The sequence below is a fragment of the Cyclopterus lumpus genome, chromosome 15, assembly GCF_009769545.1.
Source record: "Cyclopterus lumpus isolate fCycLum1 chromosome 15, fCycLum1.pri, whole genome shotgun sequence".
Classification (NCBI taxonomy): Eukaryota; Metazoa; Chordata; class Actinopteri; order Perciformes; family Cyclopteridae; genus Cyclopterus; species Cyclopterus lumpus.
Window position 1 is genome coordinate 22,350,955 of NC_046980.1, and position 15,460 is coordinate 22,366,414.

A 15,460-nucleotide genomic window follows, 5' to 3' on the forward strand; every position below is an offset into this window, starting at 1 on the left:
GGTATATGTAAGGACTAAACATGGTATATGTAAGGACTAAACATGGTCTATGTAAGGACTAAACATGGTCTGTGTTGGACTAAACTTGGTCTGTGTAAGGACTAAACTTGGTCTACGGAAGGACTAAACATGGTCTATGTAAGGACTAAACATGGTCTATGTAAGGACTAAACATGGTATATGTTGGACTAAACTTGGTCTGTGTAAGGACTAAACTTGGTCTACGGAAGGACTAAACATGGTATATGTAAGGACTAAACAAGGTCTATGTAAGGACTAAACATGGTATATGTAAGGACTAAACAAGGTCTATGTAAGTACTAAACAAGGTCTATGTAAATACTAAACATGGTCTATGTAAGTACTAAATATGGTCTATGTAAGGACAAACTTGGTCTATGTAAGGACTAAACATGGTCCATGTAAGGACTAAACTTGGTCTATGTAAGGACTAAACAAGGTCTATGTAAATACTAAACATGGTATATGTAAGTACTAAACATGGTCTATGTAAGGACTAAACAAGGTCTATGTAAATACTAAACATGGGCTATGTAAGGACAAACTTGGTCTATGTAAGGACTAAACATGGTCCATGTAAGGACTAAACTTGGTCTATGTAAGGACACACTTGGTCTATGTAAGTACTAAACATGGTCTGTGTAAGGACAAACTTGGTCTATGTAAGGACTAAACATGGTCTATGTTGGACTAAACTTGGTCTGTGTAAGGACTAAACTTGGTCTACAGAAGGACTAAACATGGTCTATGTTGGACTAAACAAGGTCTATGTAAGGACTAAACTTGGTCTATGTTGGACTAAACATGGTCTATGTAAGGACTAAACATGGTCTATGTAAGGACTAAACTTGGTCTATGTTGGACTAAACATGGTCTATGTAAGGACTAAACATGGTCTATGTAAGGACTAAACATGGTCTGTGTTGGACTAAACTTGGTCTGTGTAAGGACTAAACTTGGTCTACGGAAGGACTAAACATGGTCTATGTAAGGACTAAACATGGTCTATGTAAGGACTAAACATGGTATATGTTGGACTAAACTTGGTCTGTGTAAGGACTAAACTTGGTCTACGGAAGGACTAAACATGGTATATGTAAGGACTAAACAAGGTCTATGTAAGGACTAAACATGGTATATGTAAGGACTAAACAAGGTCTATGTAAGTACTAAACAAGGTCTATGTAAATACTAAACATGGTCTATGTAAGTACTAAACATGGTCTATGTAAGTACTAAATATGGTCTATGTAAGGACAAACTTGGTCTATGTAAGGACTAAACATGGTCCATGTAAGGACTAAACTTGGTCAATGTAAGGACTAAACAAGGTCTATGTAAATACTAAACATGGTATATGTAAGTACTAAACATGGTCTATGTAAGGACTAAACATGGTATATGTAAGGACTAAACAAGGTCTATGTAAATACTAAACATGGTCTATGTAAGGACAAACTTGGTCTATGTAAGGACTAAACATGGTCTGTGTAAGGACAAACTTGGTCTATGTAAGGACTAAACATGGTCTATGTTGGACTAAACTTGGTCTGTGTAAGGACTAAACTTGGTCTACAGAAGGACTAAACATGGTCTATGTTGGACTAAACAAGGTCTATGTAAGGACTAAACATGGTCTGTGTAAGGACAAACTTGGTCTATGTAAGGACTAAACATGGTCTATGTTGGACTAAACTTGGTCTGTGTAAGGACTAAACATGGTGTACAGAAGGACTAAACATGGTCTATGTTGGACTAAACAAGGTCTATGTAAGGACTAAACATGGTCTGTGTAAGGACAAACTTGGTCTATGTAAGGACAAACTTGGTCTATGTAAGTACTAAACTTGGTCTATGTAAGGACTAAACAAGGTCTATGTAAATACTAAACATGGTCTATGTAAGGACTAAACATGGTATATGTAAGGACTAAACAAGGTCTATGTAAATACTAAACATGGTATATGTAAGGACAAACTTGGTCTATGTAAGGACTAAACATGGTCCATGTAAGGACTAAACATGGTATATGTAAGGACTAAACAAGGTCTATGTAAATACTAAACATGGTCTATGTAAGTACTAAACTTGGTATATGTAAGGACTAAACATGGTCTATGTAAGGACTAAACATGGTCTATGTAAGGACACACTTGGTCTATGTAAGGACAAACTTGGTCTATGTAAGTACTAAACATGGTATATGTAAGGACTAAACATGGTCTATGTAAGTACTAAACATGGTCTATGTAAGTACTAAACATGGTATATGTAAGGACTAAACATGGTCTATGTAAGTACTAAACATGGTCTATGTAAGGACAAACTTGGTCTATGTAAGTACTAAACATGGTCTGTGTTGGACTAAATTCAGGAGAACGTTTGTACAGTTTAAACAGATTAGTGTCTACACTGTTTGTGAATGAGGTCCAGTATGTATTTGATGGATGTCTGAGGTACCCAAACATGGTCTTCCACTAGACTTTTCCCCAACCTGTAACACCTTACAGGTTGTTACAGGATAACTTTTTTCCCCCTTTCTTCTTCTGTATACTCTGGACAGAATGAGTTCATCACCAGCTGTCAGATATTTAATGTAATCATTGCTTTTGATTTACAGAAATATTTAATAAGAAAAAAAATGGAGGCAGCAGAACTTTGACGGATTGTATTTCAACTTGTATTTCTTAAACATGATCGAACAGGGACCTCAAAAAAAAATGGAAACATTCTTCAGTTCTACATCGTAGAAAATCGATCCATAAAAAGTCTGGAAGTCAACGCTGACATTACACTTTCATAGAAGAACCAAAACAGTCAACATCACAGAAATGTGGTTAAAACAACCTCTTTACAACATTGGAATAAATACCAGGACGAGGTGTGGTCCTACCCGTTTGGGACCATTTCAATAAGGCCTTGACCACAGGGCACACAACAAAACATGCGTTGCATAAAATGTCAGACATTCATGCCTACAGTCCAAAATATTGCACTTCAAAAGCTACGAGCCTACGAATCATTCGCATCTCAGATCCTCTCTTCCTGTCGCAGTCTGCTGCTCAGCTTGTCCAGAACGACGTTGAGCTCCATGTTCTTGTTCAACTTCAGGTAGAAGTCCTTCCTGATTGGATGTATAGCCAGCCAATCGGCAGCCACTTCGGCCAGCAGACGGATGTGTTTCTCCATTTCACCTGATTGAAAAAAAGGAGGAGGAGCCGATCACATTGCAGCTCTTTATCCGAAACGCTATTAGCAGACGGTTACAGTTTAATGCTGATTGCCCTTTTTCTACTCAATAAAATGTGGAACCCACCTGTAGAGAGAACCGATCTGTAGCTGGCCACCGCCTTCTTACAGGCCACTTCCATGATCAACGCGGGTTTCTTCTCCGCGACAAAAACGTTCCGGAGAATCCTGGCCAGCTCGGGCAGCCGCGACATCATCAGCAGACGATCCTCTTGCATGGGGTTTCGTGTCATGGCTGCGTGGAGCTTCTGGGCCTCTTTTGCACGAATCTGAACCGCCAACACAACACCACATGGATTAAAATCACAACGTGGCGAATAATAAGTACACACTGCCTGAGGAGCAGTAATACATGTCCACTTACCCTGTCCAGCAGTGACTGGGACACGCCTTTCAGGGCGGTTGGTGGAGCGGACACGTGGGCGGCCGCCGGGTTCTGTGGACACGCCGGCTCTTTGCCTTCTGTCTTCTGAGCCAGAGAAACCAGCGCCTTCTCCATCTGAACGCAGGACAAGAAAACCAAGACGGCCCAATGATGAATTAATGCGTCGCTTATGAACAATCCAGTAGGCGTCAGAAAAAAAACAGGAATCAAGCGTGACATTTAAATATTATTCGTAATGTCAGAACATGGCACCTTGGGTGTGATGAGTGAGCGGGCCTTGTCGAGCACCTCCTGCGCCGTGGTCAGCGTGTTGGCGTGAGGCGGCTGCGGCAGCAGGCTGGCGAACACGGCCGGCACGGTGTCCACGTTAAAGCGAGGATGCCAGCGGGTCAGCTTGTCCTCCGGAACAGACGCTGGAGGAACCAACAAGGACAGGAAGCTCTGCAGACAGACGGGGTTCATAAACATTTATACCAGTACATGTTATGACCGTACACCTCCCTGAAACTCCAGCTACGTCACCACAGTATGCGTTACCTCAAATTACAACCTGGCTTGTGTCGTAGCAGGACTTGGAGGCGGGGCTTGAGGTTTACTTTTTTTTATTTTTATGTGGACCGTGGCTTTCCAAAGTTACCGACAATTTGACAGAAGAACTAACTGTCAAATTAATACAATATTTAAAAACACGTCGATTAAAAAAAGATCTTTTTTGTGCTTGGAAGCAGGACTGGCCGGGCTATGGAGCACCTCCCCCTGGTGGGCCCCACCGGTCCTCTGTGCCGGCTCCTCGGCATTGAAAAGACGAGTTCTACACCTCACGATGCAAATCTGACAGGAAACAACAACAACAACAACAACAACAACAACACCGCAGCAGCTGCTGACCTTGTGGTGCTGTTTGACAATGGAGACCAGGTTCAGGTGGAAGGTGTTTCTTCTCTCCAGAAGGCGAGAGGCCGACAGGACGGGACGAGCCTCATTCTGGCCTGAAGAGGGGAAACACCACATGATATATTCATTAATAAATCATCACCTAAAAAGATAAGACACATCACGAGCATCTGTAGCTGCCATTACAACCACCGTTGAAATGGTGAACTGAACAGAGTTGCGATGGATATTAGAACGAGCCGACTTCTAATACGTTGAGCACTAACCAGACAGAAGGACGGGCTCCACGGTGAGCTGGCAGCGGCCCTTCTTGATGCTGCTGTTGAAGGTCGGGACATTCTTCTCCTGTCTGAACGCGTAGGCCTCAGGAAACACCGTCTTTATCTGGCCGAGGTGGCTCTCCTCAAAGCGCCTGGAAGAGCACAAAAGGAAGGAGCTTGAAAGAGCTTTGTGGGCATTATGTAAACATAGATGGGCCTATAAATAAAAAAAATAATATCAGCAAATATATATAGTATACTCTTTTGAATGTAATCCAATGTTGTGCAGAGCCTGGACATCATGCCCTGGGGAATAAGGGCAGTAAACTATAGACTTCACTCATCCCGTTTGAATGCCCTGCACATAGCAGACGTGCACTACTAGTACCGTGTGAAATACTGTTTTCATTGCATCACAAACACTTTAAATAAACTACTCGGCCACCCCTCCGCCCGCCACACTTACTTGTGCATCATGTCCTGGACTCCCCGTTTGATCTTGGCGAAGGTGGCGGTCTCAGAGCGGTTGTGCAGCATGGCGACCACCGTGTCCATACTCCGAAACATATCCGCCAGCACTTTGTACTGGAACGGCAGGGACAGGCCCGGGGGGGCCGCCTGGGCGAGATTGTGGTACCGCTGGTATGCCGGCTGCTCGGTACTGAGGAGCGAGAAGAAACACGTTGGCTATCGGTCATGTAGCGTCCCGCCTGCACAGCGCTCATCGGTGTGTGGTTGCATGCTCACCTGTCCTGGGTGTGTGCCTCGCTCAGCTGGCTCTCCTTGGCCTCCCTCTCCTCCTTCCGCCGCTGAGCTTTAGCCCCAAGCTCCTTGATTTGCTCGACGGTGAATTTGAGGGCCGCGGCATCGGCGGCTTTGGGGACAAACGGGGTCGGTTTAGGAGTAGCGGAGCCGACTGGAGGCGCAGAAGCTGAAGCCGGGGAAGAAGCTCTGGATAGTTCCTTGATCCTCTGAAGGCGAGACTTGAGGCTCGCAATGCCCTCTTTAGACAGAACCTGGGGAAAGGGGAAATTATAGAAAAGGGACTTTATTTATGGTAACAATTAAGTGTTGTGTATATTTTTTTAAAGAAATAATGTACACAATAAGATATGTATTTACATATTTAGTTTAGGCCCTTACAGCTCCCCATAGCATAGAGAATACCACAAAAGAAGACTAAAGACCTTTTGAAAAAGATGTGTCATACTTCTCATTCTGCTAACATTCCAACACCAACGTGATCACTTATATCTCTTATAACAGACTGAATTAATAGCATATCATCATCAAGAAAAGTGTCATACATCTATAAATTTTTTTCCAGTGTACAGAAACAAACCATTATGCCACTGGACTCAATTGTTGTCCAAAGCCTATTAAAAACACACTGTCTGCCTTATTAAAACATTGTTGTTTGGGGGTTTTGTTTTTTAGTATTGGTTAACAATGTGAAAAATATCAGACCATCTCACACACACACACACGGTGTGTCACTCCCAAGCCAGCAGACCAACGCAACGCGTTACCTCGCTGTGGACTTCTCTCTGCGGAGAGCTGCTGGTTTGGAAGTGGAGCTGGTTCTCAGCATTCGGTCCAGAAACCGGGGCTGCAGGACCCGGGTGCTGCTGGACCACCTCAGCAGACCGGGGCTTGGCTGCAGGACCCGGGTGCTGCTGGACCACCTCAGCAGACCGGGGCTTGGCTGCAGGACCCGGGTGCTGCTGGTCCACCTCAGCAGACCGGGGCTTGGCTGCAGCCTGGACACACAACAGCGTGTCACGCTACATGTACAACAAGCTCGGAAACACTGTTTTATGACCAAAGGCTGCAACAACAACACAAGGCGTCCCCGTCGCGTTACCTTCGGGGTGTTTTGAGGGAGGACCAGCTTCTTCCTGGCCTTCGTCCTCGCTGCTTTCTCCGGAACGGGGACCGACGCGTCTGGAAAGACCTCCTCCTGCCGTCTCTTCTTGGCCGTGCTGTGGTCGGCGGTGGCTGAAAACACGGCGGCTCCGAGGTCAAACTCTGACCCCGCCGAGGTCCGCTTCGGTGTCCGGGGACTGGAGGTGGGACTGTTCGCGTCGCTGGAACCGACCCCGTGGTCCGGCTCCACCGCCTCCGCGATGACTCTCACAAACTCTTCGTGGACGGAGGACGAGAGGAGGAAGCCACCTTTGTTTTTGGAGGATCTGGACCTCGTGCTGGGAACGTCGGTGCCGAGAGCCGCGCTCCTGCGCTGCTTGGTCGGCTTCACCGGACCGGCGACCCCTTTCTTCCTCTGGGCGAAGAACTCGGTGACTCTCGGCTGCGCCATGTTGTCGCGGTGTGAGGTGGACACGAGAGCCGCGACGTGAAGGCGAGTCTCCGGTTCTCTGGGGTGGGCAGCGGTATAAATACTGCCCGTGAATACTCTCTGTCTTCGGGGTCCTGGAGCCGTTCACACCGGCAGGAAGAAGAAAGGAAATTCGCGCGAAAAAACCCCAAGCCACGCCCCATCCGCTGACGTCATATGATAATCAAAGAGGGCGGGGCCACGTTGGGGACTCGTGTTTTACATTGAAGCCTGTTTTTGACGTCGTGTTGAATAACAATCAATGATAGTAAACAGCTCTGCTGTTGATTCGATTATTTTGTATTAAGAAGAAGAACAATATATATATATATATATATACACGTGTATTACAACATCAGGCACATGTGATTGTTTATTAACATGTAATTAACACAATTGAAGGAATAGTCTTCATCTCTATCTTTTTAAAATAAATTAAATTGAATGTGTCAAAACTTTAAGGACACGGTCAATCATGTTTGACGATCATCAGCTGCCCTCACATATCATGATCAATGGCAAGATTAATTTAACAATATCCCCCTTCCAACGGGCACATTTACATGTCAGTACTCTGTGTTAATCATCTCTTAATCAATACGCACACATCTCTGGGGCCCTTTAATCACATACTTTGTGCTTCAGTTTAATCTTTTTTAGCACGTTTAGTAGATAGGCACCTTATTAAATACAATGTATGAGTGCAAGGGAAGTGGATTGGATTAAATCAGCATTTTAACCACTTATAGTTACTGGCCTACACTGATCTTAATATGAAAGGCTTCATGGGCATTTCAAATAAGGGATTACTCCACTGTGGTATTACTGCTTGACAAAGAAGCCTGATAGATTCAAATATGGTTCCTAACCTAACGGGGTCCCAAGAAAAAGCGTGAAGTCACCAAAAAGGATCAGACAGCTGCAACTCTGTTATGTATATTTCTTCAGGCTTTCCTCACATTTACACTCTGCACTCATATAAGTCTTCTTTTTACAAAAAGGGAGCAAAAAAAAACTCCCAGAGAAAGTAACCAGAAGTTGTTTTTTTTAGGTAAAATGTAACGTGTCATATTAATGTTGTCAGATTCTGTGCTGAGATCCATGAATCCAAAACACGTACTATTAGAATTGCTGTTACGTAAGCTAAAATATAAATGAATAATGTGTCCAACTAGCAGTCAGGAAGGTGAAAACACAAATACTTTCTTTTAAATTCTATAAAAACATGAACGCCTGCATGAAGTAGATTAAATGTTTTGTTGATTATAATCAGGTGCATGCTCATGGGCTCGTGGGGGGGTCAGTGAGGCCTGATTACATATTTACAGGATATACCAAACTTTTAGTTGGCTGGCTAACTTCTGGTTTTAACTTGAATGGTGATAAACAATTTAATCACGTGGCTCTTTTAGACTTAAATCTTATCCCGCAGAAAATGATTACGTTCTGATTGTGAAGCCAGCGCATTTTGTGATGCTCAAAACTATTTAGGGAATAGTCTCCCACAACCAGCTCAGCTTCTGCCAGACTGATTACTACGTTATGAGGTTTCGCTCATGTCATTTTCAGATCACAGGTTTTGGTGGGATCGGAAAGAACAGCCAAAAAAATCAGCACGTGTCATAATCATAATAATAATACTGCGCTTTTCTAGACACTCAAAGACGCTTATGCACCATAAACCACCAAATAGACACATTTCAGTGAGAACAAAAGGAACTTTACGCTCATTTAGTCAACAGTACTTATTCATCAGTGACTAGGATTATTGACGTGGTTTATTGTCTATATATTCTTTAAAATTGTGACTTTGGCTGATGAACTTTTCTGAAACATTCCTGGGGGTCGAGGAAGGATGGCCCCCGACCCCAGCTGTGCGTAATGTCACAGAAATGTCACAGGTTTCATCCTTTTTTCCCCATGAAAGGGTTTTTTCTGTTTTTTTGGGGGGACTTTTGCCTGATCCGATGTGAGGTCAAAGGTCAGGGATGTCGTACGAGTACAGACTGTAAATCCCTCTGAGGCACATTTGTAATTTGTGATTTTTGGACTATACAAAATCAACTGAATGGAATTGAATGGTCGCCCCTACTTGTCCCTGTACATCGTTTATTTGGGCGCCAGGGGGCGCCACTGACGCGCAGCACGTCATTTATGTTGGCGTGGGATAAGTCATAAATCCGACAGCCAAACTTTTAAGGAAGACCTATTTCCAGCACGAGCGACTTGTATTGATTGACGCTGGCGCGGCAGAAAAGGCCACGTTTTGGACACACGTGCCAAACATGTGCGCGTATTTGGAGACGCTTGTGGCCGTGTGCGTGTGTGCGTGTCTCTGTGTGTGTGTGTGTGTGTTTTGCTGAGCAGACACTTTGATATCAACACTTTTGATCCAACAGAGTCACCAGCTGTGAAGTCAAGAGAGGAACCCGGTGCAGCAGGGAGGGACCCGCAGGAGCTCGGTGGAGAATAGCTCCTCTATGAACGCCCTGCTCCACACTGACTCGCCTGTGAATCACATTTTCCACCTCCAGCTTCAGACTGGAGCCGCGGAGAGGAGAGCGGACCTGGAGCTCGACAAAGACACGCACGACCAATCCACTGATTGGAAAGTTTGGTTTTTTGAAAAGACTTTTCAAGTTTTTCAAGTTTTTAATTTTTAATTTTTTTTTTATGGTTGATAATGAGCGGGTGTCGACATCGTGGTCTATTGATTGCTGTGCCACTTTGTGATCACCCAGCCCCGATGGAGCCGTATAAAGTTAGCGCGTGCCTGCCCTGATCTATGGAAAGTCAGTTATCGATTGCCTATATCGAGTATTGATCTGTGTCGGCTCCTGACATGGAGCTACAGGTGATCGTCTGGGTGCTGTACTGCTTTTTGATGCCCACCGCGCTGTTAACAGGTACGTCACTTTTCTTTTCTTCATTTTGAAGGAATAATTGGAACCGTAACAATGCACCAATAACGAGACACGTGACGTTGACGTGAGGCCGACACGCGTAATGTAGTCCCAAAGCCGAATCCCTCCGCTGCAACTTTGACCATTTTACAGCATTTCTTTGGTGTCTGATTACTGGAGGCTGATGATGATGATGATGATGATGGGCTATTCATTCAGTCTGTTATAGGAGAGGTGTAACTGTGCACTCCCATGGTGGAACGTTGTTGTTGTCCAATGGGACAGTGAGACTGTTGAAAAGATTACTTTAAAAAAAATTAAAAAGTGATCACGTTGGTGTTGGAATTTTAGCAGAATGAGAAGTATGACTCACATCTTTTTCAAAAGGTCACGTTGTTTTGTGTTATAAGCAGAGAAATCCTCGAATGGCTGATATTTCATTTGGCCGGGGATAAGACAAGCGAATGAACCGTGATGCATATGAAACTTGAGTGAGTTTTTGTGGGAAATTATGTATTTTCAGGTTCCAACATGAACAGTTTTTCTGGATCTGGAGTGTACATCCTGGTATTTAGATTGAGCTGCTCTGTCTCTTTTAATGCTTTAGTCTTCTTTTGTGGTATTCTCTATGCTATGGGGAGCTGTAAGGGCCTAAACTAAATATGTAAATACATATCTTATTATGTACATTATTTCTTTAAAAAAAAAATACAAATAAGACGATTATTTAGTTTAATACTTAATTGTTACCATAAATAAATAAAATACTATCTCAATAAGACTAACTAAATTGAATACATTTTACATTTATTTGTGTATTTCTATATATAATATATATATATTTATATACTTTTGGAAAAAACATATATATATGTATGTGACACTCTATAGGTCTCTAGAAAATAACTTTTGAGGATGCAGGATGACTTTGTTGCCGTACCACAGTTGGCACAGTCTGCCACAGTTTACCACAACTATGTTGTGCATGCAACCTTGTGACAACAAAGAAGCTTTTATTTGTTTTGTCACTCTTTTATGACAGTGCATGTGTGAACTCACAGCTTGAGCCAGTTTAGATGGCACAGACTCCCAGATAGACATGGCAGCTTGTAGCAATAATAACATCTTTGAGGAAGATGGTTGTGTCTTGTGGAGGGCTGCTTGTCTAATATGGGTCAACTCTTCTCGATGGTGGGCCACTCTGGTTAATCGAACCATGTTAACTTACATGAGAGTGTTGTAACTCTCAAGTTAACATTTCGAACAAAAATTGTTGTACATTTCTTTTTTTTCAAAACCAAAGGGAGGTCAGAAATTGATTTACTTTTGATGGAATGCCCTAATAAAAGCAAACCCACTTAAGAACAAAGATAGCTGGCTAACCAGCTAATCTCACTTTTTGATACAGGGCTCAAATCCCATAAATCACAGTCAGAGTTACACTATACACACACACAGAGCAAAACACAGGCCGTTTGACCAGTTGTTTGTTATAAGAGGTTCCATATGTTGTGTGTGTTTGGGTAGAGAAAGAGAAAACAAAGAGGGAGCGCGTGTGTCTTCTGACAGGATGTCATAGCTAGAAAACCAGTATTTCTGTTCACATGTGACAACTGAAGGAAGTGAAAGCTGCCAATGGCGTTACTCACACACACACACACACACACACACACACACACACACACATTCAGCCAGCAGCTGGTAAAGTAATGCAAAGTAAACACACCAAAAAAGTCCAATGAAGTAGTCCCATAATGCACTGCAGTGCGACTTATGTGGCCTTTAGTGTTATTTTTGGCAGCAAAGGGTCCCACTTAAGCCCTGCAAACACAAAAGACCATCAGCACTGGCGCCCCCTAGGGATGTGTGCTGCTCTGCTCCTTCCACACCAACAACTGCACGCCTGTCAAACTCCTGCACAACGGCCATTAGGTCTCATCGGGGGCGGTGATGAACCGGCATACAGGCGGGGAGGTTGTGGTCAGAACAACCATTGTGTGTACTGTGGGAGCATAATTAACTTAATTAACTTTTGGACCTGCAGACTCAAAGCATCCGAGATGAGTACACCGTACCGGTGCATCATCAACTAAAGGACCCAAGACCTATAAGCAATCATCAAAGATCAGATATTTTTTAGAAATAATGTCATTAAAATCAACGCTATCGGATCAAAAGGAACTGAAACCTCGATCTAAATGAGCGCGGTTCCCATTGATGCACTGACATAGTAGTAGACAACATCCTTGAAGCTGAACAGATATCAGCCAAAGTGGACCTGTAGACATTAAAACCTCTATTTTACGGAACTGCTCACTCATACTTAAGAAATGGTGAGTATGTACAGCCACAGTTAACACAAAGGAGAATCATAATGTGAGGTGTAAAGACAAAAAGAGCCCTGGTAGTGGCACATAGCCTGGGTTTGTGTATCAGAAGAGGTACAATTGGAATCTACATTCCTCATATTAAATATCCAAATATCCAAACACAACTACCATTTCTGAGAGCGTTGCATATGCGTGTTGCTGAGCCAGTGAGTCAGAACCATTAGAGCCGCCAAACAAGACGTCACGGCTCAGTGAGAGATACTCCGAGTGTGTGTGAGCTGTGGGGGAGTGAGCCAGGGAGCGGGGTAGAGTTGAGGCCTTTATCTCCACAGAAACAGAACAACAAGCCTGCAGCTCATTCGCTTCTTCCCGAAGACTCCACAGCCTTTTCTTGACTCCAGCTCAGTCACATTTTCCTATGTGCAAAGCCCTTTTTTTCCTCTTTTCTTTCCCTCCTCACTTTTTAATGGTGAAGACATGCTGTTGCTTGTTTGAGCCAACGTGCGCAGAGCGTGACACATTTGGAGGGTTCAGAGCCAGGACAGCATCTGCTGCGAGGCTCTGACGGGTCCGGAGCGTTTACTCATGGAACGGCTGACCATAAAAGTGACTTTATGGGAAGTGTAGATGTCATGTGTGACATGTGGAGACCAGGACAACCATTGTTTGAGTTCACTTTACAGGGGTTAGGGAGCCATTACCAGGGGTTAGTGAGCCATTACCAGGGGACAAGTGAGCCATTACCAGGGGTTAAGGAGCCATTACCAGGGAACAAGGGAGCCATTACCAGGGGTTAGGGAGCCATTACCAGGGGTTAGGGAGCCATTACCAGGGGTTAGTGAGCCATTACCAGGGGTTAGGGAGCCATTACCAGGGGTTAAGGAGCCATTACCAGGGAACAAGGGAGCCATTACCAGGGGTTAGGGAGCCATTACCAGGGGTTAGTGAGCCATTACCAGGGGACAAGGGAGCCATTACCAGGGGACAAGGGAGCCATTACCAGGGGTTAGGGAGCCATTACCAGGGGTTAGGGAGCCATTACCAGGGGTTAGTGAGCCATTACCAGGGGACAAGGGAGACATTACCAGGGGACAAGGGAGCCATTACCAGGGGTTAGGGAGCCATTACCAGGGGTTAGTGAGCCATTACCAGGGGTTAGGGAGCCATTACCAGGGGACAAGGGAGCCATTACCAGGGGTTAGTGAGCCATTACCAGGGGTTAGGGAGCCATTACCAGGGGTTAGTGAGCCATTACCAGGGGTTAGGGAGACATTACCAGGGGACAAGGGAGCCATTACCAGGGGTTAGGGAGCCATTACCAGGGGTTAGTGAGCCATTACCAGGGGTTAGTGAGCCATTACCAGGGGACAAGTGAGCCATTACCAGGGGTTAGGGAGCCATTAGCAGGGGACCAGGGAGCCATTACCAGGGGTTAGGGAGCCATTACCAGGGGACAAGGGAGCCATTACCAGGGGTTAGGGAGCCATTACCATGGGTTAGGGAGCCATTACCAGGGGACAAGGGAGCCATTACCAGTGGTTAGGGAGCCATTACCAGGGGACCAGGGAGCCATTACCAGGGGTTAGGGAGCCATTACCAGGGGACAAGGGAGCCATTGCCAGTGGTTAGGGAGCCATTACCAGGGGACCAGGGAGCCATTACCAGGGGTTTGGGAGCCATTACCAGGGGACAAGGGAGCCATTACCAGGGGTTAGGGAGCCATTACCAGGGGTTAGGGAGCCATTACCAGGGGTTAGCAGGTTACGCTCACTGGTCCTTTAGGAGAGTGGGACACCAAGTCGAGACATTAGTATGGAACATAAATACAGAATAGATGAAGAATACAGAATAGATCTAGAATACAGAATAGATGAAGAATACAGAATAGATACAGAATACAGAATAGATACAGAATACAGAATAGATCTAGAATACAGAATAGATACAGAATACAGAATAGATGAAGAATGCAGAATAGATACAGAATACACAATAGATCTAGAATACAGAATAGATACAGAATACAGAATAGATGAAGAATACAGAATAGATACAGAATACAGAATAGGTGAAGAATACAGAATAGATGAAGAATGCAGAATAGATACAGAATACAGAATAGATGTGAAGTGCTCCACTTCCAAAATCGGTTGCTTACTGTAACACATTTGAGAAACTGGGGCTGTCTGACAACTGACAACCTCCACAGACTAAAAAGAATGTGTTGTTTCAGCCATCAGAGAGAACGTCTGACCTGTGAAATACTTGGAGGCCAAACTTGAAAAGATGGACCAACGTCAAATGATTTGCAATATATTTGAGCTTACTGCTGTGCAATCTTTAGCATGTTTCATCTGAACATACTGCTGACGGGGTTCTAAGTTGACAGCGGTATCGACGGGCCGTGTTTGCACCGTTCTCTGTGAAAAGCTGGAGATGATTACGAGCGATAAACTCTCGGCTACTGATAACACGTCCCTCATGACAACGGACCTTTATCTGTGGAATGGACTCACTCGCTTGTTCTTGAGCATTCTACCATATTACGTGATTCTTATCAGCTGATTGTGTGTGATATTCTTGAAAAAGCTCCAGAACCAGTGGGTGGGTGAGTTATTTTGGTTCCTCGGGGGCTTATTTAGCCATTAGTACATGTGTATTTCCTATTCTATAGTTACGTCACATGAAAGTGGGAGGAGCTATTTTAAGATGACTCCCCTGAAAAAAGATTCAGTACAGTAAAAAATGATTTCTTAAGGTTAAAAACGGTGGTAGTAGGAGGGGAGCACAGTCAGATGTATACAGCTCTGGTCAATCACCTGTCAATCACAAGGAAGATCCGGCCTAAAGCATACCCTGCTTTATGGTCTAATTGACTGTAAACAGGACCATCATGTACAAAATAAAACCATCATGAGATTGAAGACCATACATTTCTTTGACAAGTAATAATTCAAGTGAGAAGTAGATTAATTTTCTCGTAGACTTCTATACAATCTGAGTTCTTTTGTCAACCAGAGGAGTCGCCTCCTGAAGGCCGGTAGGCTTCAGACGGAGTGGGTCATGGCATTCAGAGGAAACAC

General features: G+C 44.2%; 2 protein-coding genes across 4 annotated transcripts in view; one reads left to right on the top strand and one right to left on the bottom strand.

Moving 5' to 3' along the window:
- Window positions 1-2,674: 2,674 nt before the first annotated feature.
- Window positions 2,675-7,284, bottom strand: cdt1 (chromatin licensing and DNA replication factor 1). Of its 3 annotated transcripts, XM_034552759.1 has the most exons (11): window positions 6,674-7,284; window positions 6,495-6,569; window positions 6,339-6,446; window positions 5,557-5,825; window positions 5,276-5,470; window positions 4,816-4,961; window positions 4,544-4,644; window positions 3,908-4,096; window positions 3,635-3,769; window positions 3,338-3,539; window positions 3,052-3,215 (listed from the first exon to the last, which is right to left on the bottom strand). In XM_034552759.1, the coding sequence occupies exons 1-11, from the start codon at window positions 7,124-7,126 to the stop codon at window positions 3,052-3,054; spliced, it is 2,037 nt and encodes a 678-aa protein (XP_034408650.1). In that variant the 5' UTR covers window positions 7,127-7,284. The 3 variants fall into 3 exon arrangements, with proteins under 3 accessions (XP_034408649.1, XP_034408650.1, XP_034408651.1); XM_034552758.1 differs by having other exon boundaries at window positions 2,675-3,215; window positions 6,339-6,569; XM_034552760.1 differs by lacking the exons at window positions 6,339-6,446; window positions 6,495-6,569.
- A 2,071-nt stretch (window positions 7,285-9,355) lies between these two features.
- Window positions 9,356-15,460, top strand: part of piezo1 (piezo-type mechanosensitive ion channel component 1) — a 66,667-nt gene continuing 60,562 nt past the window's right edge. Inside the window, exon 1 of the mRNA XM_034552715.1 lies at window positions 9,356-10,050. Coding sequence (XP_034408606.1) covers window positions 9,987-10,050 — 64 coding nt within the window. The 5' untranslated portion in view covers window positions 9,356-9,986. The remainder of the gene's footprint in view (window positions 10,051-15,460) is intronic.